The sequence below is a fragment of the Xenopus laevis genome, chromosome 5L (assembly GCF_017654675.1).
Source record: "Xenopus laevis strain J_2021 chromosome 5L, Xenopus_laevis_v10.1, whole genome shotgun sequence".
Lineage (NCBI taxonomy): Eukaryota > Metazoa > Chordata > Amphibia > Anura > Pipidae > Xenopus > Xenopus laevis.
The window spans coordinates 160,594,209-160,620,030 of NC_054379.1; the positions used below are offsets into that span (position 1 = coordinate 160,594,209).

At 39.3% G+C, this 25,822-nt stretch overlaps 1 protein-coding gene across 1 annotated transcript; it reads left to right on the forward strand.

The window, feature by feature from the left end:
• The first annotated feature begins 581 nt into the window (after nucleotides 1-581).
• On the forward strand, nucleotides 582-22,401 carry crisp1.1.L (cysteine-rich secretory protein 1 gene 1 L homeolog). Its single transcript, XM_018262372.2, has 7 exons — nucleotides 582-614; nucleotides 3,469-3,588; nucleotides 5,366-5,456; nucleotides 6,097-6,242; nucleotides 19,315-19,409; nucleotides 21,119-21,207; nucleotides 22,275-22,401. Exons 1-7 carry the CDS (start codon nucleotides 582-584, stop codon nucleotides 22,397-22,399), a joined length of 699 nt encoding a protein of 232 aa, XP_018117861.1. The 3' UTR covers nucleotides 22,400-22,401.
• The last annotated feature ends 3,421 nt before the right edge of the window (nucleotides 22,402-25,822 follow it).

A 25,822-nucleotide genomic window follows, 5' to 3' on the forward strand; every position in this document is an offset into this window, starting at 1 on the left:
ACCCTTACGCCTGGCGAAGTTTCGCTAGCGACGTAACTACGCAAATTCACTAACGCGCGCAGTGTACTGAACGCTACCTTTTACGCCAGACTTCCTTCGCCACCTCAGACCTGGCGAAGCGCAATAGATAGGGATTGTTTCCGAGTAGATAGGGATTTTTCCCAAAAAACGCTGGCGTGTTTTCTACATTATGGGTGATAGGCTGAAAAAGATCGAATTTTTTTGGGGGGCTCCCCTCCTTCCCCCCTACATGTGTAGGGCAAAATAGAATTTTTATTTGCTGATTTGAAGGTTTTCTAGGCATTTTTAGTGCTGATACGTATTCCTCCATTGAAATTTGAATTTGGCGCCGTATGCAAATTAGCCTTCGCTAGCGTTACTTCGCTTTACATAGCGAATCAACTCTAGCGCAACTTCGCAACCTTACGCTACCCCTGAGCGCAACTTCGGATTTTAGTGAATTTGCGAAGCGCTGTCGAAACTACGCCTGGTGAAGTGTGGCGAAGTGCGGCGAAGTGCGGCGAAGTTACGCCTGGCGCAACTACGAATCTTAGTGAATTTGCCCCAAGGACTGGACCAGGATGGAGCGAGTGGAGAAAATTTGGCTGGACAGAGTAAGTAAACATGGATAGCCCCTAAATATATGACACTCATAGGCAGTTTCTTGATAGAGCTTCCACATCACAAGAAGAAAGAAAGAAAGAAAGAAAGAAAGAAAGAAAGAAAGAAAGAAAGAAAGAAAGAAAGAAAGAAAGAAAGAAAGAAAGAAAGAAAGAAAGAAAGAAAGAAAGAAAGAAAGAAAGATCTTATTATATATTATTATAATCTCATGATGACCTCTGCCTGGTTATCTGGTTACTCTAGAGCAGGGGTCCCCAACCTTTTATACCCATCACATTCAAATGTAAAAAGAGTTGGGGAGCAACACAGGCATGAAAAGGGTTCCTGGGGTGCCAAATAAAGGCTGTGGTTGACTATTTTGTAATCCCTATATGGAATGGCAGCCTACAGGAGACTCTTTTTGGCAGTAGACCTGGTTTTTATGCAACAAAAACTTGCCCCAAGCCTGGAAATCAAAAATGAGCAACTGCTTCGAGGCCACCGTGAGCAACATCCAAGGAGATGGAGAGCAAAATGTTGCTCTAGAGAAAAATAGATTTGTGATAGATTTGAATATATATATATTCTCTTAGTTATGAACTGTGAATTTGCTAAACCTGATCATGACCAGAGTACGGACTTGCTACCAACACCCTACTTTGTTACTGAGAAGGACCTGTTGGACACGTCCACTTCTCAGTGAACTAACACAGTTCATGAACCTGAGAGGTGTAATAATAAAATAAAACCATCCTTATTAACTCAATTTCAAAAGTGACAAACCTCTAATACAAAAATAATTTCCCAGAGCAAAACGTCTTTTAGTAATTACAGACAGAAGTTTCTAAGCCACCTCTTCTTCAGCCTGAACAATAATGACATTGTTGTAAACTGTAAAAATGTTGTTTCAGGGATAATGATGCTGCTTCTGGTCCTCTGTGTCACGTCCTTCTGTCAGTATTCAACTCTGGCGGTATGTAATGAATACTATTTATATATATTTTATATTATGTTAATTATATGCAAAGTTTACTAGAGGCTTAATTACCAATAAGCAGGGAGCATTTATTGGTCACCTGTTTAAAAAAAAAAATCGTATTGGTTACTATGGGTTAGTGTACCTGGGCAAACTATGCAACATATGGTGGTTACTGAGCATCAACTTGAAGGGCTTTATTTATCGAAGTTCGAATTTATCTGAAATTTTAATGAAAAAAGTCAAACCAAACTAGAATCCACGATTGGTCTGTATTTATTATTAAAAAATCATGACTTTATCGTATTGGGACAAACATGAAAAAATTTAGCAAAAATTGTAATTGTACGATTTTTTCAGATTTTTTTCGTACTTTTTCAGATTTTCAGATTCAGACTTTTTCCATCCTCTGGAAATAAATGATCTCAGAAAATTTGAGCTTTTTTTCCACTAAAACTCAGATTTTATAGTAAAAAAACCCTCACATTGAGTTTTTGGCATTTGGACTTTAATAAATTACCCCAGTAATATCTTTTTCATGGATTATTATAAAGTGGTACAGTATTGCCTTAGTACAGTTGTACTGACAAAATGTCACAGTTATTGCAGACTTTATTAAAAAAGTCAACGGGAGCTGTTCACTTACAAACCCTTCCCAGTATGTTGATTTAAGGTTAGTTTACTGATGGGCCAGATACCGCATATAATGGTCATAATGGTCTCCTAACACTATGTAGTCTGTACCGCAAATTAGTTGGATCACAAATCAACAGGCATACTGAAATATATTTTTATTTGTGTGTTTTAAGGTGGGATGTATCAGATCTATAATGTTTTGGTCAAATACCTGTATCCTCCACCAAAAATTAGGTCAAATGCAGAACTGAATAAGCTAATTTTGCATATTCATATCTGAAAAAAAATCATGGATTTGTTGCATCCTTGTTTGGTGATTATATAAAATAAAAAAAAAGTGCAATAGGTAAAGAAAAAGGTAAAAGGTAAATGAGGACTCAATAGCCTTTCATACTAAGAAGCGAAGTTGATGGAGGAAATGGCCACAAGGGGTGAGGAATATGGTTTATAAGAAAAGCAGAACTTGGTCAAAATGATCAAGAGGTTTTGGTATTTAGGAAATCAAACATAACCGGGGAAATGCACACATACATGTTTGGTGGCTAAAGGCCATAGAAAGATATACATTTTGCTTCTACAGATTTTCAGGTGGAGAAGAAAGTGTAATTGATGGTTAAAGTGAGTTGTCGTTGCTTCCAAAATAACAATTAAACCAACAAACCCTAAAAAAAAAGTTTTACTCCCCAATCTACAGACCTCATCGAGAGCTTGTAACAACAAAAACCCAGAGATTATGGTTTGAGCTAGTTGGACCACCTATTACTATCCTCAATCTAAACCCTCCAGTACAGACAGGTGCCAGGTCTATGGGGGTTATCAAACAAGTGTTAGAATTTTTTATACCTCAAATAAACTCGAATGGTATCTTGATTCTGCGAGATCGAGTTTTCGGTGAAAATAAAACTACAATCACTCGAATCATTCTGTGTGAAGGTATAAATTACCAGGTGGAGAGCATCCATCACCAGAGTAGACTTCGCTATGTGGAATTTTCTAATTTATAGTTGAAGAATGTATTCCTGGGTTTGGCCACTGTAAATTATGTTTTGGTTTAGTCTTAGGATAAGACAAGAGGGCAGGACGTGCAAGATAGTCTCAAGATGCCTGTACCATATGGAAACTTCAAAAGATTCTTTTGCATTCTTCTACTCTTAATATGATGACATGAATATAATAGATCTTAGTCCAAATGGCTGTAGTTGACTCTGGCAATGTTGATGTTTGATTGCTGTCCAATGAAACTATAACTTTTCTAGATTGGAGTTCCATTTTCTACACTCTCAGTTGACAATAAAACCAATCAAGCGATGATTACTGACATACACAACAACTTCAGAATTAATGCAACTCCGACAGCGATGAACATGTTGAAAATGGTAAGAGCTTAAAAAGAATAGAGTTAAAGTCAGAGGAGCATGTAAATAATAAGCTGTTGCTGGTACTTATTGGCTGGCTCTGAGGGTGCAGTTTCCTAGATGTTTATCACATGAGTGCAACTCTCAAGCTTGGCATACCCAGTCAAATTAATTTGCTTGATGACTTTTGACCCCAACTCGACCACTTATGTGGAGAGTTAAATCTGGACAACCCAATCATTGGCCCTAGGTCCAAAAACTGGATCATACAGTGCGGCCAATGCATGCCTATTGAGAAGAGGACCTCATCAACATAACAATGTGTTCCTTGTTTGACTGGATTTTCCTGCTGATAGATATACTGGGTCAATTTTAGACCAAATATCTGTCAGGAGGCACTTGGAGAGGACCCATACAAGGACCCCATTTAAGCAGCAAGCGTATTTTTTCGTTGTGATATTGATGTGTAGGTAGACATCTCAAGTCACTGATCCTGTGCTTTCAGAAAGAGCCAGCACTTTGTGATTTGAGGGCACCTGGGAAACTAACAACATGCCTAGCCCAATGTCAGATTTCAAAATAAATTATAAAAAATATAAAATCTGTTTACACATTTGAAAAACTTATTTCAGTGAAGAATTCTGCTGGACCAGCACTATTAACTGATGCACTTTGAAAAATAACCCATGGCAGAATCTCTTAATGGCCCTCATCGGTACAGCACTGCCTTCTCTGGTACAATTACCCAAAATACATGCTACTGTATGTGGTTTAATACCAACCATTATGTGCCCTGAAAGCACTGATGGTCATATAGTATCTAATTCTAGAAGAAATTCCAGGATTCCTGTTTGTGGGATGGCCCAAAGACATTCCACCAATGACAGCAGCAATGGGATACTACAGTATACTATACAATGGCAGTAGTGACAATACAACTGATGGAACACTCATTACAAAAGTCATTGGGGTATATTTATCAAAGAGTGAAGTTAATAGTAAAGTTCCGCCACTAGAATGAAATTCCGCCACTCTCCATTCATTTCTATGGGATTTTTATAGGCGTATTTATCAAAGGGTGAACTTTCACTTTCACCCATTGATAAATACGCCTTTTAAAATCCCATAGAAATGAATGGAGAGTGGCGGAATTTCACTCTAGTGGCGGAACTTCACTCTTTGATAAATTTACCCCATTGTACTCTGTACATTAAGGGGCAGATTCACTAAGGGTCGAATTTCGAAGTAAAAAATACTTCGAAATTCGACCCTCGAATTGAAATCCTTCGACTTCGAATATCGAAGTCGAAGGATTTAGCGCTAAACGTTCCTTCGATCGATCGAAGGATTTTTCGTTCGATCGAACGATTAAATCCTTCGAATCGAACGATTCGAAGGATTTTAATCCAACGATCGAAGGAAAATCCTTCGATCAAAAAAAGGTTAGCAAACCTATGGGGACCTTCCCCATAGGCTAACATTGACTTCGGTAGGTTTTATCTGCCGAAGTAGGGGGTCGAAGTTTTTTTTAAAGGGAAAGTACTTCGACTATCGAATGGTCGAATAGTCGAACGATTTTTCGTTCGAAACGTTCGAATCGAAGTCGAAGGTCGTAGTCGAAGGTCGAAGTACCCAAAAAATACTTCGAAATTCGAAGTATTTTTCATTCGAATCCTTCACTCGAGCTTAGTGAATCGGCCCCTAAGGATTTTTTTCCCTAGACCTGGCATCCACCAAAGCCAGAATCTTCCATTAGACTGCCCTGAGATGTCAATAGATGGGTTTTATTTTTTTGTAGGTGTGGAATGATGAAGTTGCAAAAACAGCAAAGGACTGGGCAAAAACTTGCAGCCTCAATCATAGTAGCCCAGATCTCCGCAAGATTACCAGTAAGTATCAAGTCATCAGAAATATATATAAATAAATACAGTCCTTCTTGTGGTGGAACAGTCCAGAATAACAGGCCTCAAAATGGGCAGGGCTTTATGGGAAATGGGGTGGGGTTGTGCCTGGCATGAATTGTCCTGCTTTTCCATACTGAAATATTGAAGGTACAGAAATGTAATTATTGCTTAGATTCTTTTGCAGGCACTGCACACAGGAAAACATTTACTGATGGAACTGACTCCATCCTACTCTTTTTAGAATAGCATCTGCGTCACCCCTTCTTACTCTTTTCAAAAAGACAGCACCATGCATGTGTAACCCTTTCCTTACCACACTGCTTGTGAATCAGATCACACCCTTTGAAATAGCAATTAACCCATTGCAATCCAGGGCCCTGAATTCCCTTTGCATGAAAGATACTGGGAACTGGGATTTGCAGCGCAGCGCCTCCACCTAGTGGAGCAAACCTTCAGGGGGAATTCCACGAGGAAAATAAAACACACAGTTTGCGGTAAAACAATTTAACTTTATATAAAGAATAAAAGCACAACATGCAACAAGTGCAATATATATTCCAAACCACAGTCATTACAATATACAGGCTTGGTAAATACTGAGCAATATTATTCCTATCAATTTCAGACTTCACATGTGGGGAAAACCTTTTCATGTCGTCCTATCCCGCCTCTTGGAGGGAGGCAATTACAGCATGGTTTAATGAATATAAGGATTTTGAATACGGTAAAGGAGCCAAGACCCCAAAAGCTGTCGTTGGACATTATACCCAGGTACCTACAGTGTTTATATTTGTATTTGCTCCTGTCTTTGATCTCTGATCAGTAAAGACTGTTTGACTTGCCATGTGATTGGGGTGGAACTTATTGCCCCTCTGCCTTGTGGACCCTATTTCTCTCGCATGGGAAGCCTTATGCCTAGTGGTGCGACTGTGCGATTAGTCCAGGCTTTGGTTTGTGGATCTGCCATTTTCATACCTATCTGGCAAGAACTGCATTCAACCAACACTTTTATTGATACTGAAACAGCGATTTGTTGGATTTTGTCGATTTAGCAACAGTGATTTTTTTTGTTCTGAATTCTGATGGTGTATAATTACTGTAGCAATTTAATAATAATAAGTGTGTGCCTCCTATGTCTTTTGGTACTCAGAGTTCCCTCTATAACTCAGCCTGCAGCCTTGTGTCTTTATATGGTCACAGAACAACCCCTCAGTGACTTGTAATATCCTTATCATTTACAGTAGGGGGTACATTATCCCTTATAATACATGAGTGATACTCAGAGTTCCCTGTATAACTCAGCCTGCAGCCTTGTGCCTTTATATGGTCACAGAACAACCCCTCAGTGACTTCTAATATCCTTATCATTTACAGTAGGGGGTACATTATCCCTTATAATACATGAGTGATACTCAGAGTTCCCTGTATAACTCAGCCTGTAGCCTTGTGCCTTTATATGGTCACAGAACCCCTCAGTGACTTCTAATATCCTTATCATTTACAGTAGGGGGTACATTATCCCTTATAATACATGAGTGATACTCAGAGTTCCCTGTATAACTCAGCCTGTAGCCTTGTGCCTTTATATGGTCTCAGAACCCCTCAGTGACTTCTAATATCCTTATCATTTACAGTAGGGGGTACATTATCCCTTATAATACATGAGTGATACTCAGAGTTCCCTGTATAACTCAGCCTGCAGCCTTGTGCCTTTATATGGTCACAGAACAACCCCTCAGTGACTTCTAATATCCTTATCATTTACAGTAGGGGGTACATTATCCCTTATAATACATCAGTGATACTCAGAGTTCCCTGTATAACTCAGCCTTGTGCCTTTATATGGTCACAGAACCCCTCAGTGACTTCTAATATCCTTATCATTTACAGTAGGGGGTACATTATCCCTTATAATACATGAGTGATACTCAGAGTTATATATATCGCATCTCACTGTAAAAATCACTTTCTGCACTTTAAATTGGAACCTCCTTTCTCCTAATCTCAAAAGGTTCCCAAAAACATGTCACATCTGAGAGGCCACATTGAGACGAATAATAGTGAGCTAAACGCCTGCATGATTTGCACCTTTATTGTATTCGCTAAACAAGCTAAGAAGGGTTAGTGTTATAAAATAGTGCCTGCATGGCAGAATGTATATCAAACATCCCCAATTTGCTCGGTGCAGCGGCCCACTTGAACAAAATACAAAGCGTCCCTCAGGCATTTGCCCGAACTGACAGATTGCCAATCAGGGCCTGCCTGTTATGTTACTCAGTCTAACGTCATATTGAAATGGTGCCAGAATTGACACCCAGCTGTCATTTAACTACCCATTGAAGTTCCTGATACACCCCAAATTTACCTTTTCTCTTTCCCCATCCCTCTTTTCCTCTCTATAAATTGACCTGTGTCTGTTGTGTCATCACTCTGCTCATTTCATCATCAATCCACCCGTTTGCATCACACTCCTGCCCCCTTTTGTTGTCACCTGGTAACATTTTTTAGAAAAGGTGGCAACCTTAACAGGTACAGAGTTCTGAAGAGTACAGACTCTGTATTTCACCACCTCGCTAGTAAATCACCAGCTAGGGCTGGGGTTGGTATTACAAATTTATACTTCCCCCCTCTTGCCCTGATTCACCCTTTCTCTGCCCCATACCATTGCCCCACACCATTGCCCCATCCTACAATATTACTGGTCATCTCCCTCTACCTCAGGCAGGTACATTTTGTCCAGTATTAGACTGGGGGTTTCTAGGTCTAACAAGGCTGGCGCATCAGGGGCCTGCATACCTTCCCAGGGCTCCCAGCCGCAACAACCCTCCGCCCCACCAGTGCGTACCTTCTTATTGTGGCACACAATCTCAGATGGCCGTGGGCAGGGCCGCCATCAGGGGGGTACAGCTGTACCTGGCGCGGCGATTTTTGAAGCTTGAAGGCAGGCCTGGCGGTTCAACACTTCCTGGATTTGCCAGGCCTCCCTTACGTCACGAAGAATCAAAAGCCGCCACCGCCGATTGGACCCATAGCTGACGAATCGAGCCAAAGACGAGGAGACTGGAGACCAACATTTTTTGTTTAAACCCCTGACCACTAATGTTTATAACTTGTTGGGGGGATGTTTTTACTGTTTTAGCTCGGATGAATATGTGGCTTTTTTATTGTGGTGTGGGCAGGATCTGGGGTGGGGCTTTGGGTCCTGCTGGGGCAGCGATCAGGGGGCCCTCCTCCAGTTCTTTTCTCAGTCTCTTATATTGTCCCCCTTTCCCAGATATGGGGGTGCAGGTGCAGTCTTATGGCAATAACTATTACTAATGTACCCAGTATCAGACATATTTCCTAGATACCGATTGGTTGCAGAGGTTTTCCAAGCCCTATTTTCAGTGCTTAACGTATCAGTCAGATGTCCAAGGTAGGAGCCTCCAGGGAACCCCACGTACCTCCTCCATCCCACACCTTACGTATAGTTTGCTGATCAACACAAGCAGTGCTGTATTCATAGGAGAAGCACAGCTCCTTGTGCAACATTCTGAAGTACACAGACGCCTGTGGGCAAAAGGTGCAAAGTGCAATGTTTCCCCCCTTGCCAGGCCCTTTTGTAAATGAGGCCTATTTGGAGATATATAATTGGTCTTTTATTTGTGGCCCTTGACTTTTAGACTAGGGCCAGACATGGGCATAATTAGCCTACTTAATTCCACAGACCGATTTCAGCCCCTACCAGGATCGGTATTGAGCCGACACAATGGTCCCCAGAAGTGAATGAAGACTCGTGGTAGGGGCTGAAATCAGCCAGGCCATAGCCTTAGCCTTTCCATTCTGCCTTTTTCTTGCTTCAATTTCAAATACTATCTAGTTGTCAGGGTCACAGATTACAGTAAAAAAAAATGCCTAATGTACCGCACAGGTGAAAATTGCTGCCCATCATTGATCGCATGGATGGTGAAGAATTGGTTTTCCCTGGCAGAATTTAAGCACTGAGCTGCAATCACAGCGGGATGGAGACTGTTAAAATAGTTGTTTTTTACAGGTCAGTCCATAAGTAAAATGAGTTAGAAGGCACACACCCAAACAGGTCCGGACTGAGAATTAAAATAGGCCCTGGCATTTCAGGTACACAGAGGCCCAATCATCAGCCTACGTAGAGGCCCAAACAGCCCCCACCAGCCCACTAAATAGTGACTTTCTATGGCACCTTATAGCAGCCCCTCTGGCATTTGCCAGAACCCACAGATTGCCAGTCCGGGCCTGCACCCAAATACCAAATCGTCCTGTAGTAATACCAAACCCAATTTTAACCCTGATTCAAATTAGATCTTTAAAAAAAAGTTTAAAAACTTTTATGGTCCCTGTGGACCAAAAATTCAGTCACGGTTGGTTTTCAAGATGTTCTAAGGGTTGGCATTCAGTTTGGCAGAATGGTGATAGTTTGGCTGAATCTGTATGTGTGATAAAGTGCTGGTATTTGCCCAAATCCCAAACCAAATCCGGGATTTAATGTATTAATGATATTTTGAAAAACATTGGCTCAGTGTGCAGGGCCGGATTTACATAGCGGATGCCCCTAGGCCCACTGCCGTTCATCGCCCCTCTCCCCTCCCCTTTATTCGTGCAAATGTTCATGGAGATTGTATCTCCTGCACACCCCCAGTGTTTTTGAACCAATGTGGGCTTGGTTGGGCAGCATGCCTCCCCCTAAAATCCTGCCACCCTAGGCCCGGGCCTAGGTGGCCTTTCCACAAATCCGGGCCTGGATAGAAATGAGCTGGAGAGAGTGCAGAGACTAAGTGCAACTAAACTGGTTAGAGGGAGGGAAGAGTTAAATTATGAGGGGAGACTGTCAAGGTTGGGGTTGTTTTCTCTGGAAAAAAGGTGCTTGCGAGGGGACATGATTACACTTTACAAGTACATTAGAGGACATTATAGACAAATAGCAGGGGACCTTTTTACCCATAAAGTAGATCACCGTACCAGAGGCCTCAGACTAGAAGAAAAGAAATTCAATTTGAAGCAACGTAGGGGGTTCTTCACAGTCAGGACAGTGAGGTTGGGGAATGCACTGCCGGGTGATGTTGTGATGCTGATTCAGTTAATGACTATAAGAGGGACTTGGATGATTTTTTGGACAGACATAATATCAAAGGCTATTGTGATACTAAACTCTATAGTTAGTATAGGTATGGGGATATAGAATTTAATTAAAAGTAGAGAGGGGTGTGTGTATGGATGCTGGGTTTTCATTTGGAGGGGTTGAACTTGATGGACTTTGTCTTTTTTCAACCCGATTTAACTATGTAACTATGAGAAACCGATTTCAGTGCAGAATTCTGCTGGAGCAGGACTACTAACTGATGCGTTTTGAAAAAAACATTTTTTCCCATGACAGTATCCCCTTAAACCCTGGATTTGTAACTCATCTGTTTTACTTTGGATAATGTACAGATACCTTGATGACCATTCCTCAGACTTTTATCCCCAGCCATGGCCTCTCCCCAAGGGAATAATTATGGGAGACCAGGAATAGTCAGTGCCTTAATGTGCCAAGCTTTCACTGGATTGTAAAATGCTTAATAGTTTGAACTAAACAGAGTTCTAAAGTTGTCTTCTTCACAGTGACAATTAATTTGTTATTTTAGGGAATTTCTAATGATATTTCATGCACAGATACTAGGATTCTAGAGGAGATGCTAATTAGAGTGAGGCTCCAGATAACTCTAGTGTGGCAGACTGATTACATTTAGTGGTCCTTAGATATACACTCCAGGAGCCAATGAAAAGCCTGTGCCTAACCCATGCCAATATGAGCACAGATCAACCATGCTGGTATTTCCCGTCTTCTTTGCCAACACCGGGCAGACTTGGCAGCTGACAATTTGAGCTCACTATGAAGGAAGGGACTCAAGATTGTAGGAGTCAGTGTATTTGCTCTTAAACTGTAAAGTTCCACAATTGTGATCCAAATTCTTAAAACAATTCATGAGTGGCTGGTCACATAATTAACAAGTTTATTGTGTTAAAGGGATACTGTCATGAGAAAAATTTTTTTTTTCAAAATGAATCAGTTAATAGTGCTGAATTCTGTGCTGAAATCCATTTCTCAAAAGCGCAAACCGATTTTTTTATATTCAATTTTGAAATCTGACATGGGGCTAGACATATTGTCAATTTCCCAGCTGCCCCAAGTCATGTGACTTGTGCTCTGATAAACTTCAATCACTCTTTACTGCTGTACTGCAAGTTGGAGTGATATCACCCCCCTCCACCCCAGTAGCCAAACAAAAGAACAATGGGAAGGTAACCAGATAACAGCTCCCTAACACAAGATAACAGCTGCCTGGTAGATCTAAGAACAACACTCAATAGTAAAAACCCATGTCTCACTGAGACACATTCAGTTACATTGAGAAGGAAAAACAGCAGCCTGCCAGAAAGCATTTCTCTCCTAAAGTGCAGGCACAAGTCACATGACTGGGGGCAGCTGGGAAATTGACAAAATTTCTAGCCCCATGTCAGATTTCAAAATAGAATATAAAAAAATCTGTTTGCTCTTTTGAGAAATGGATTTCAGTGCAGAATTCTGCTGGAGTAGCACTATTAACTGATGTGTTTTGAAAAAAACATATTTTCCGATGACAGGATCCCTTTAACCACTCTCATACAACTATATAGATCTCTCTCTCTTTGGCTTGGCCCCGTGCTGCACATCTAATACTCAGGATCGGGATGTCCTACAGCAGAAGCCTCCATGCAGCTGTTAATGAGCTGTACCATTCAGCTCCCCTTGTTAAAGGAACCTAAGGAAACACCCCATGTGGGACACTAAGCACGAGGAGAGCTGTCTGCTCAAGTTAAACTTGCAATCCAAAAATTCCCACCTACCAAATACATCTAAAACAGTTATCAGAAATCATCTAATGATAATGGTCCACCCACTCTACCCCCTTCGGTTTCAATGTTCTACATCAGAACTATCCAACTGGAGGCCTGCAAACCAGATATAGACCTCCAAGGGATTTGTATTGCCCCTACCCACACTGTCTGCTCATGGATCTACATAGATTTTTTTTTGTATGACGTCTTTATTTTAATATAATTCAGCCCTTGAACATTGATCATTGTTTTGAATCATTTGCTTTCCTCTTCTGACTTTTTCAGCATTCCAATGGGGGTCACTGACCCTGCCAAAAACCTGTTGCTCTGAGAGGCTACAATTTAATGTTATTTTTACTTTTTATTGCTTATCTTTCTATTCAGACCCTCTCCTATTCATTTTCCAGTCTCTCATTCAAACCCCTGCTTGGTTGCTATGGTAAATTTCATCCTGGCAACCAGACAGCTTCTGAAATTCAAAAAATTCTAAACTGAAGATCTGCTGAACAGAAGGCTTAATAATTAAAAAAAAATAAATAAAGACCGATTACAAATTGTACTCTCTGTGAACATGTCATTTAATTTAAGTGAAGAGATTTTTTATATATAACCAATTTTTAACTTCACATGAACTTTAGTAGGAAAAACCCTCTAAAACCTTAGGGACAATGTGTTACTGTAAGTGTTGGAGAGATTATTTGGGGACTATACACCAGTGAGCCCCAAGCAGTGGTTTGGCAGATGTTTCTTGCCACCCACTTTGATGTTGCTCTCAGCGGCCTCAAAGGCAGGGCTTGTATTCAATTGCTTGCTTGGAGGCACAAAGGCACCAGTTTACTGCAAGCATAGCCCTTGTTTAGCCCAAGGAGTTTTGCTCTCCGAGACCTTCTACAACTGGATGAGACTCCTGGGTATGAGGTTGGAGACCTCAGTTATACAGAATTCCACTGGAAGTAACACAACCCTGTAGGGCACAAGACTGACAACACTGAGCCCCTTGGCATGAGTTTTTTGGCCTTTGATTACATTTGGGGTGGGAATTTTGCTTGGCTTGTACTTAAAAAGGCCAGAAATGCACCTTTGTGTTTGGCATTTCAGACGGACTGGATGGTGGTGACTACAGTGGAACAGTCATATCTCCATTAATATTCCCCAATACAGCCTTGTTGAAGCAACGTGATTATAGCTTTTTCTGCAGCAAATCTCTTTATCTCTCATTAGCAGAGCTTTCATACGATTTCAACAAGCAGATACGGCAATCCATGACTCCTGAATTACAGTTATTTGCCCAAATGGAAGAGCTTTGTCTATAGCAAGAGGAATAAACAGATTATTATATAAACCTGTGAGTGACAGCTTGTCCCTATGAGTTAACCCATTAGTATAAACTCTGTAGTAGAATTCTAGGCCAACAACAGGTGAGAATTAGTGATGTGCGGGTCCAGATCATTTGGACCTACACCCAACTCTAACCCACCCAGGCCCGGATTTAGGGAAAGGCCCCCTAGGCCCGGGCCTAGGGCGGCAAGATATTAGGGGCGGCAAGAAGGTGCCCCTTAACATCTTGTGTAAGTCGGCTGCTCCTGATAGATCCGGCTGGCTTTAGGACCGCTCCTCCAGCCTATCTCCCGCTGTGGCTCCGCCCACTCCTCTCTGTGCTCGGGCTGCTGCTGCCTCTGCTGTGCTGCGTGTGTCCCAGCTGATCTGTTCCTTAGCTGCTATGTACAATTAACATTTCCCCTGCAGATCTGCTGTATATCGGCCATGTAGAGAAATATAGTCAACTTGCAGATTTGCTGGAGGTGCAGAATCACAAGTGATCTAAACCTGTTACAGATGTTTTTATGGCCCTTTCCTGCTTCCTACAAAATGAAAACCATTTCAGTTCTATTACACAATTAGTCTATTTTTATTATAGAACTTTTTATGCTTAAAGTTACTGCTACGATAATCAAGATGAAATAAATATTTATAAACAAACTGGTAATAATATGAATGTGATGCTATAAATTAATGGCTACATATGAAATTTGATAAATGAATTTTGTACATGATTTTATATATATTGTGTGATGAAATTAAAAACCTCAATTAATTTAAATCCATTTACTCCATTTAATTAATTAATGTTTATTATATTTCATTAAGAAGAAATTTACAAGAGTGCGACATAAGGGACCTTTTTCATTTCAACCTATTACAGAATTAGGTTTCCTTCCTTACACTTTTCCCTTGTTTACAAAATGTGATTGACCTGCATCTTAGCTGCAGGGTTCAGCAGAACATATTGGTTTTCTGTTATCTGACATACAGACTTGTGCAGCAGCAGATACGGCCAGAAACTGCTTCTTATAAGAACAGCTGCGCTGCAGTACCAAGTGCAACATCAGACACAGTTTGTTCTATTTGTAAATTATAAAACTGGAAACAGGGTACTCTGAGAATTACTCATGTATTATAAGGGATAATGTACCCCCTACTGTAAATGATAAGGATATTAGAAGTCACTGAGGGGTTGTTCTGTGACCATATAAAGGCACAAGGCTGCAGGCTGAGTTATACAGGGAACTCTGTGTATCACTCATGTATTATAAGGGATAATGTACCCCCTACTGTAAATGATAAGGATATTAGAAGTCACTGAGGGGTTGTTCTGTGACCATATAAAGGCACAAGGCTGCAGGCTGAGTTATACAGGGAACTCTGAGTATCACTCATGTATTATAAGGGATAATGTACCCCCTACTGTAAATGATAAGGATATTAGAAGTCACTGAGGGGTTGTTCTGTGACCATATAAAGGCACAAGGCTGCAGGCTGAGTTATACAGGGAACTCTGAGTATCACTCATGTATTATAAGGGATAATGTACCCCCTACTGTAAATGATAAGGATATTAGAAGTCACTGAGGGGTTGTTCTGTGACCATATAAAGACACAAGGCTGCAGGCTGAGTTATTCAGGGAACTCTGAGTATCACTCATGTATTATAAGGGATAATGTACCCCCTACTGTAAATGATGAGGATATTAGAAGTCACTGAGGGGTTCTGTGACCATATAAAGACACAAGGCTGCAGGCTGAGTTATACAGGGAACTCTGAGTATCACTCATGTATTATAAGATATAATGTACCCCCTACTGTAAATGATAAGGATATTAGAAGTCACTGAGGGGTTGTTCTGTGACCATATAAAGGCACAAGGCTGCAGGCTGAGTTATACAGGGAACTCTGAGTATCACTCATGTATTATAAGGGATAATGTACCCCCTACTGTAAATGATAAGGATATTAGAAGTCACTGATGGGTTCTGTGACCATATAAAGACACAAGGCTGCAGGCTGAGTTATACAGGGAACTCTGAGTATCACTCATGTATTATAAGGGATAATGTACCCCCTACTGTAAATGATAAGGATATTAGAAGTTACTGAGGGGTTCTGTGACCATATAAAGACACAAGGCTGCAGGCTGAGTTATACAGGGAACTCTGAGTATCACTCATGTATTATAAGGGATAATGTACCCCCTACTGTAAATGATAAGGATATTAGAAGTCACTGAGGGGTTGTTCTGTGACCATATAAAGACACAAGGCTGCAGGCTGAGTTATACAGGGAACTCTGAGTATCACTCATGTATTATAAGGGATAATGTACCCCTACTGTAAATGATAAGGATATTAGAAGTCACTGAGGGGTTGTTCTGTGACCATATAAAGGCACAAGGCTGCAGGCTGAGTTATACAGGGAACTCTGAGTATCACTCATGTATTATAAGGGATAATGTCTGCTGAGAAATAGGAACTACAAAGATTATGCTGCTGCCAAGATTTGACTTTTTTATTTTATAATAAATATTTAACTGATGCTGCGGCTGCCCACTGGAGCACAATTGACAAACTTATCAAAACAAGGGACACATCTCTCTCTGCATCTATGTATAAAAAGGTGTCTATATATAGTGAATATATAGTGAATAAAGTACCCCCTCTTGTAAAATATAAGGATATTATAAGTTACCGAGGAGTTTCATGACCATGTTTTTATACAGGTCATGGAACTCCGAGGTAACTTCTAATATCCTCATATTTTACAACTGGGGGTACTTTATTTATTATAATACACAAATTTTAGTGACTCATGTGACAGAAATGACATCACTACTCACCGTTTATAACTGATGACATCACTACTCACCGTTTATAAGGATATAATTTACAGGATATTCATGGCTTTTGTGTATTATATATAGATATATCTCAAACAAGCCTAACTGCTAGTTGATCCATCTGATCCACTTTTGCATAAATGTCCTGATTGGAAAAAGATTCACATCCAGAAAATGCGCGTGTGGGGGGGGGGGGCGGCACAGTAGCTGGGCCTAGGGGGGCAAGGAGGGTAAATCCGGCCCTGACCCCATCCATATGATAAACACAACACATGGCAGGATAAATACAGTTTAAATTTCATATATAATAACCCCAATGCACATGGCAGGATAAATACAGTTTAAATTTCATATATAATAACCCCAATGCACATGGCAGGATAAATACAGTTTAGATTTTATATATAATAACCCCAGAACACATAGCAGGATAAACACAGTGTACGTTTCATATATAATAACCCCAGAACACATGTCAGGTTTAATACAGTGTACGTTTCATATATAATAACCCCAAAACTCATGGCAGGATAAATACAGTGAAGTTTCATATATAATAACCCCAGAACACATGGCAGGTTTAATACAGTGTACGTTTCATATATAATAACCCCAGAACACATGGCAGGATAAATACAGTGAAGTTTCATATATAATAACCCCAGAAAACATGGCAGGTTTAATACAGTGTACGTTTCATATATAATAACCCCAGAACACATGGCAGGATAAATACAGTGAAGTTTCATATATAATAACCCCAGAAAACATGGCAGGTTTAATACAGTGTAAGTTTCATATATAATAACCCCAGAACACATGGCGGTATAAAGACTATGAACATATAAGCGCACTGAAAGCCAATGGACTGTTTAGACTGTCGTGGGTATCATGGGCTGCGATATTGAAACCTTCTGTAATTTGAAGTCAGTAATTTTAGTCAGAATAGAGAGCATAGCTATTATCCCATACAAGTATCGGACTCATTATCCGGAAACCCATTATCCAGAAAGCTCTGAATTACAGAAAGGTATGTTTTTCCATTTTCTCTCTAATAATAAATCAGTCCCTTGTAATTCATCCCAACTAAGATATAATTAATCCTTATTGGAAGCAAAACAATACTACAGGTATGTGACTTGTTATCCAGAATGTTTAGGACCTGGGGTTTTCTGGATAACAGATTTCTGTTTCTGTAATTTGAATTTTCATAACATAAGTCTACTAGAAAATCATGTAAACATAAAAGGGCCCATTTACTTAGCTCGAGTGAAGGAATAGAGGAAAAAAACTTTGAATTTCGAATGGTTGTTTTGGCTACTCCGGCCATCGAATGGGCTACTTCGACCTTCGACTATGACTTCGAATCGAACGATTCGAACTAAAAATCATTCGACTATCCGACCATTCGATAGTCGATGTACTGTCTCTTTAAAAAAAAACTCCCTAGTTTGCCACCTAAAAGCTACCGAGGTCAATGTTAGCCTATGGGGAAGGTCCCTTGCTATCTTTTTTAGGTCGAAGAAAAATCGTTCGATCGATGGATTTGAAGGATTTAATCGTGCGATCCAACAATTTTTCGTTCGATCGAACGAATTGCGGTAAATCCTTCGACTTCGATATTCAAAGTCGAAGGATTTCAATTCGGCAGTCGACTATCGAGGGTTAATTAACCCTCGATATTTGACCTTAAGTAAATTTGCCCCTAGATAAACTCAATAGACTTGTTTTGCCTCCAATAAGGATTAATTATATCTTAGTTGGGATCAAGTACAAGCTACTGTTTTATTATTACACAGAAAAAGGAAATCGTTTTTAAAAATTTGGATTATTCGGATAAAATGGAGTTCTTGGGAACCGGCCGTCCGGTAATTCAGAGCATTCTGGATAACAGGTTATTGGTTTTAATTCATGTTTAAATGATTTTTTAGTAGACTGAAGGTTTGGAGTCCCCTGATCTAGAAAACACTAGACCCCAAGCATTATGGATAATAGGTCCAATACCAATACCTGTACTAAGCACAATTCAGCAGGAACAGCCCCCTAAGTTGTCTCACGTGCATAGTTTGATAATGTAAAATTGTTGTATGTATATAGGTATATTTTTATTTGTATAGTGCTCCTTGAGGGCAAAGCTCATTACAGCAGAACAATAAATGAGTAGAACAAACATGATTAAAATACAATTTGCATAAATATAAAGTACAATTACAATACAGATTAAGTGCTCAGTGTCATGGAGACAAAAGGATGGAGGTCCCTGTCCCGTAGGGTTTATAGCAAAGGTATTTCCCTGCACAAAGCTCAAAGTATAGTCATAAGTAGTGATGGGCGAATAAATTCGCCTGGTACAAATTTGCGGCAAATTCCCGTGTTTCGCCGCCGGCAAATAAATTTGCGAATCTCCCACAAAAATATGCCAGTGTCAAGTTCTGATTTTCACAATTTTTTCGTGAAAACTTTCCAATTTCACGAATTTTTCGCCGTTTTGCAAATTTTGCAGGAAATTCGTGAATTTTCCGGCAAAAAAAAACAGGAGAGATTCGCCCATCACTAGTCATAAGCCATACATTGAAGTAAAACAGCCTCAGCAAAGACATTCCTCAGAGCTAAGCACAGTTCAGCAGGAACAGCCCCTTAGATTTTCTAAAACCCTAGACAGAGAAATAACATAAATCAATTTCATTCCCTTGTACTAAGTACATTTCTGCAGAAAGCTCAGATACTTTTGGGAAATATTGATACTATAGGCGCTGTATGTACAATTCAAAGAGATCTGTAATGTTTAATTCTTTCAGTTGATGTGGTACAATACCCGGCTGGTCGCATGTTACGTCACAGAATGTCCCGCCGCCAGATTCAGATATTTCTATGTTTGTCAATACAGCCCGGCGTGAGTACATCTCATATGAAAAATGTGCTGGGTGGGGTGGTTTCACCTTTAAATTAACGTTTAGTACGTTATACTAGTATGTCTTTTATTGTGGCTAATTCCAAGCAACTTTTCAATTGGTCTTCCTTATTTTTATTTTATATAGTTTTTGACATATTTGCCTTCTCCTAATCCCTCACTCTTTGCATCAGGCTTAAAGTTAACTCAAAGGTTTGAGTTGGGGGTACCATTATATTATATGCCTGCTGGGTTTTCTTTTAAGTAGTGAAATGTTGTGGGGGCCTTATTTGGCATTGCAGGTTTATATAGAGGAAAGAAGATATTTCTCATGAAAACCAGTATACAACTATCATATTTTTTTTGGGAAATAGCTTAATTTAAAGGGGTTGTGTAAACCTTAAAGGACAAGGAAAGTTAAACTAAAGTAGGTAGAAATGTTGTACATAATGTTCTGAGCTTCTGTACCAGCCCAAGGCAACCACAGCCCTTTAGCAGTAAAGATCTGTGTCTCCAAAGATGCCCCAGTAGCTCCCCATCTTCTTTTCTGCTGATTCACTGCACATGCTCTGTGCTGCTGTCACTTACTGAGCTTAGGGAGCCACTCACAATATACAGTACACATAGAATAGAAATGTCACAATATAAGGCTGATTAGTAATTAATACACATAATTACTACATGGCAGCACAGAAACCAGTGCAATTAGCATCAGAATTTATATATCAGCAAACCTGTAGCATCAGCTTATATTACAGGGGAAGCTCATTTTGTGCTGGATAATTAGTGACGAGCCCTAAGCTTAGCTTCTCAACAGCCAATCAGAGCCCACTGAGCATGTGAGTGTCACAGACACTTTCCAAGATGGTGACCCCCTGTGACAAGTTTGAAGTCCTGGATCATTGCTGCTATTGACAAGCTCAAACTTTAGCCTCGTGCAATAAGTTCACTATATAAAACATTGCAGTTTTAGCCATATTCTCCTTTAAGTATGATGTAGACAGTGATATTCTGAGACAATTTGCCATTGGTTTTCATGTTTTATTATTTGTGGTTTCTGAGTTATTTAGCTTTTTATTCAGCAGCTCTCCAGTTTGCCATTTCAGCAATCTGGTTGCTAAGGTCCAAATTACCCTAACAACCATGCACTGATTTGAATAAGAGACTGGAATATGAATAGGAGAGGCCTGAATAGAAAGACAAGTAATAAAAAGTAGCAATAACAATACATTTGTAGCCTTACAGAGCATTTTTTTTTAGATGGGGTCAGTGACCCCTATTTGAAAGGTGGAAAGAAGAAAGCAAATAAATCAAAGACTATAAAAAATAAATAATGACGAACAATTGAAAAGTAACATAGTAAAACTGAACTTTAAGTAAAAACCAAATGTAATACACGACAATAATATAAAAACTGAAAGGAATGCAGAGAATGTTTCCTTTGCAGATAGTAAATATATGTTTTGCAAACACATAATAGTGACATAACGGCCCATGTAAAAAAAAGAATTTGCATTAAAGTAGAACTAAAACTCAGAAAAGCTTTAGAGCAGAAATGTTACACTTTAGGGGCCATTTACAACCACAGTTGTGACCAGGGCCCACTGCGGGCAGCATTAATACTCATATATATGTGTTCATACAGTTATCACTTCATTATATATATTGCTGCTCTCAGTTGTCTTACCAATTATATTCTCTCCCTGTTTTAGGGGAAATATTAAAGGCAAAGAGAACACCCCATACAAAGCTGGTCCGACATGCGGAGACTGCCCAAAATCATGTGAAAACGGCCTCTGCAGTAAGTGACAATCCTACAAGTTGTATATTTAGTAAATACAAATAAAGGCACAAGGCTGCAGGCTGAGTTATACAGGGAACTCTGAGTATCACTCATGTATTATAAGGGATAATGTACCCCCTACTGTAAATGATAAGGATATTAGAAGTCACTGAGGGGTTGTTCTGTGACCATATAAAGGCACAAGGCTGCAGGCTGAGTTATACAGGGAACTCTGAGTATCACTCATGTATTACAAGGGATAATGTACCCCCTACTGTAAATGATAAGGATATTAGAAGAAGTCACCTTGACATTGAGGGGTAGATTTGTCAAAGGTCGAAGTAAAAATTTGAATTAAAAAAATTGAATTTCGAGCTAATTTTTGTGCACTTCAACTAGGGAATAGTCCAAATCTGATTCGAATTCGAAAAAAATTCAAAAATACTGTATATTATAAAAATATTTATCATGTACTGTCTCTTTAAAAATTTGACGTCGACCATTCGCCATCTAAAACCTACCGAATTGCTGTTTTAGCCTATGGGGGACCTCCTAGAACCTATTTGAAGTCAATTGTTGGACTTCAACGGGTTCAAATCAAATGTTTTTTTTGGGAAAAACTTCAAATCGTACGATTCGAATGCGCTATTTCTGCGATTTGTACGATTCAAATTCGATTGAAAATGGACCTATTTGATCGAAAACAGACCTATTCGGCCAAAAAAAAACCCTTTGTTTTAATTTCGGTTGGTCTTTTTGAATTCGAATTCAATGAATCAATAAATCTGCCCCTGAGTGTCCATATAAAAGCACAAGGCTGCTAAATGTCTGCTATAGTACATGTCCTGGAACTGAACTCCAACGTGATTTAGTATCAACAAATTGTAGTTACATGTTATACAACAAGTATTAATGAGTAATGGGACAGCAGTGACATCACTAAGCACTGATTATACTGCTGACATCACAAATCACAGTTTATAAGGATATATGTGGTACAGTTATTCATGGCTCTTCTGTATTATTGTTGATATACAAGTGTTTGGTTAAAGTTGTTTAACTTGTCATTTTTGTTTGTTTTCCAGCCAATTACTGCCCGTATAGAGATCAATACAGTAACTGTGGTGAATTCATTAAATCGAATGGCTGCAAAGATTTTCAGAAGATATGCCCAGCCGCCTGTAGCTGCACCAACAATGAGATTAAATAACTTCTCACTTCTCCCTGGAATCCTTTACTAAAGAAAACCTGTTATGGATCAGGAATAAATATGCTCTAAAATAAAAGCTTTCTGCTCTGTTTTGTGAACTGTTTTACAAACCAATCAATATGAATAGAATTCTATGACATCATATCACGATATACCTCACCCCCCTCTTCCTTCTCCTCTGGGAGAAGTTTGGGACAAGATGGGAACATCTTATATTTAATTAAGGAATATCTTCATCCTATACAGCAACCTACTCATTATGTCCTATAGGAGGATGAAAAAAGAACAAATAGTTAAAGATCTTTTTTTAACCATTCATAATTCAAAGCACTTGACAAGCCACTGCAAATAATAGAAATCTGCACACATAATATTAATCATATTTAATTCCATGATTGAAATGCATCTGCAAAATCACTTCTGAATTTCCCCATAGATTTATACAGGTCATGGAACTCCGAGGTGACTTCTAATATCCTCATATTTTACAACACGGTGTAGATGGATAGATAGATAGATAAATAGACAGACAGACAGACAGACAGACAGATTGATAGAGAGAGATATTTAGATAAATAGAGAGAGAGAGAGAGAGAGAGAGAGAGAGAGAGAGATAGATAGATAGAGAGAGATATTTAGATAAATAGAGAGAGAGAGAGAGAGAGAGAGAGAGAGAGAGAGAGAGAGAGAGAGAGAGAGAGAGAGAGAGAGATAGATAGAGAGAGATATTTAGATAAAGAGAGAGAGAGAGAGATAGATTGATAGATAGATTGATAGAGAGAGATATTTAGATAAATAGAGAGAGAGAGAGAGAGATAGAGAGAGAGATATTTAGATAAATAGAGAGAGAGAGAGAGATAGATAGAGATATTTAGATAAATAGAGAGAGAGAGAGAGAGAGAGAGAGAGAGAGAGAGAGAGAGATAGATAGATAGATAGATAGATAGATAGATAGATAGATAGATAGATAGATAGATAGATAGATAGATAGATAGATAGATAAAAGATAGATAGATAGATAGATGGATAGATAGATAGATAGATAGATAGAGATATTTAGATAAATAGATAGAGAGAGAGAGAGAGAGAGAGAGAGAGAGAGAGAGAGAGAGAGAGAGAGATGGATAGATAGATAGATAGATAGACAGACAGATAGATAGATAGATAGATAGATAGATAGATAGATAGATAGATAGATAGATAGATAGATAGATAAAAGATAGATAGATAGATAGATGGATAGATAGATAGATAGATAGATAGATAGATAAAAGATAGATAGATAGATAGATGGATAGATAGATAGACAGACAGACAGACAGACAGATAGATAGATAGATAAAAGATAGATAGATGGACGGACGGATAGCACTAGGTGGCACTGTATGCTATAGTTGTTCATGTAGACTGCACACATTATTCCATAACATAAAGACAAATTGATAAATATAAGCATATTCTGAAAGTTACATTTCCAGGTAAAGCAAGTACATTGCTAAAACTATTAAACTCAACCATTTCTAAAAAAGAAATAAAATGGTAATGATGTAGACACTGATATTGGCAGCTCTCCAGTTTGGTATTTCAGCAGTTATCTGGTTCCTAGTGACTTGCAGTATTTACTCTATCAGCCAGGCAGTGTTTGACACAAGAGATCGGAACATGAATAGGAAAGGGACTGTATCTGAATAGAAGCAATAAAAGGTTACATAGCAATATAATTGTAGCCTCACAGAGCAATCGTTTTTTGCAGCTGGGGTCAGTGACCCACATCTGAATGCTGGAAAAAGTTAGAAGAACGAGGCAAATAATTCAAAAACTATAAAAATAAATACATAATGAAAACATTATAATTATAATAATAATTGGCCATTCTATAACATGGGAAAAGTGAACTTAAAGACTAACCCCCCCTTTCATGACTTGGTGATTAGTGAAGCAGAATGCAAAGTGCAAATAGGTCAGAATCAGTCATTTTTGGTACTTGGCACAATGCTTTTTGCTTTTGCAGGTCCTAGCTCTTGAATAAAGTGCAGCCTAAAAAATGTTCTATGCAAATATGGAGGTCGGAGGGAAGCACCGAGACGGCCCCTCTTCCGCCCCAACCTAAATGTAGCAAATTAGGTGAAATTAGGACATTTTGCACCTACATTACATTAATGCTAATGATGGGCGAATTTGGAGTTTTTTGCGAAACTGCGCCGGCATCTCGTTTTTGACGACGGCATCCATTTTTGACGCCAGCGTACTCTTTTTAAACGCCTGCGTCCATTTTTTTTGATGCCACAAATTTATTTGGGCTGTGAATTGACGAATAAATTCGCCCATCACTAATTAACGCCAGGGTCTCACAGAATGCCAGGAAAAAACTCAGTGGGTCACCAAGGTCCATATTCGCTCCCCACGGCTGGCAGATCCACTTCCTTTCTGACCTCCCCCCATACACCCCCAGTGCGACACTGATTACCCCCCCACACACACCCTTTTTTACCCAGGGAAACTACTGAAAGGTACCATGGTTTCTATTATTTTTGGGTGGGGGCAACCCTAACAAGAAACTTTCAGTCTTAAAACTCAAAGTCAAAACTTGAAGCCATACAGTAAAGTAGCTGGAGGATCTTGGTACGGTCCACATGCATAAGTCACACACTGTTGTTGGGTAAACAGGCTCTTTAAAGGGGTGATGCACTTTTTGTTATACAATTGCTTATTGTAAGCAACGTTTCAATTTGCCTTAATTTTTTGTAGTTTTTGAATGATTTGCCTTCTTCTTCTGACTCTTTCCAGCTTCCAAATGGGGGTCACTAACCTCTCTTATTCATATTCAAATCAATGCATGGTTGCTAGGGTTAATTGGACCCTAGCAACCAGATGGCTGAAATTGCAAACTGGAGAGCTGCTGAATAAAAAGCGAAATAACTCAAAAGCCACAAATAATAAAACATGAAAATCAACTGAAAATTGTCTCAGAATATCACTCTCTACATCATACTAAAAGTAAAAGGGATACTGTCATGGGAAAACATGTTTTTTATTCAAAACCCATCAGTTAATGGTGCTGCTCCAGCAGAATTCAGCACTGAAATCTGTTTCTCAAAAGAGCAAACAGATTTTGATATATTCAATTTTGAAATCTGACATGGGGCTAGACATACTGTCAGTTTCCCAACTGCCACCAGTCATGTGACTGCACGCCAATATTACAACTAAAACAAAAATACACATGTTGGTTCAGGAATAAAACTTTACATGGTAGCGTTAGTGATGGGCGAATTTATTCGCCAGATGCAAATTCACGGCGAATTCCCGCGATTTGCAAAACTGCAGTGAAAATTCAAAAAAAAATTACGTCGGCGCCCAAAAACTGAAAATTCACAAATTTTTCTGCAAAACTGGATAAACTCGCCCATCACAAACTAGGTA

Coding starts and splice junctions, on each gene's coding strand:
- crisp1.1.L (XM_018262372.2), top strand. CDS start 582: ATGGAGCGAGTGGAGAAAATTTGGCTGGACAGA. Junction 5,457..6,096: donor AGATCTCCGCAAGATTACCA/GTAAGTATCAAG, acceptor TATCAATTTCAG/ACTTCACATGTGGGGAAAAC. Junction 21,208..22,274: donor ATGTGAAAACGGCCTCTGCA/GTAAGTGACAAT, acceptor TTTGTTTTCCAG/CCAATTACTGCCCGTATAGA.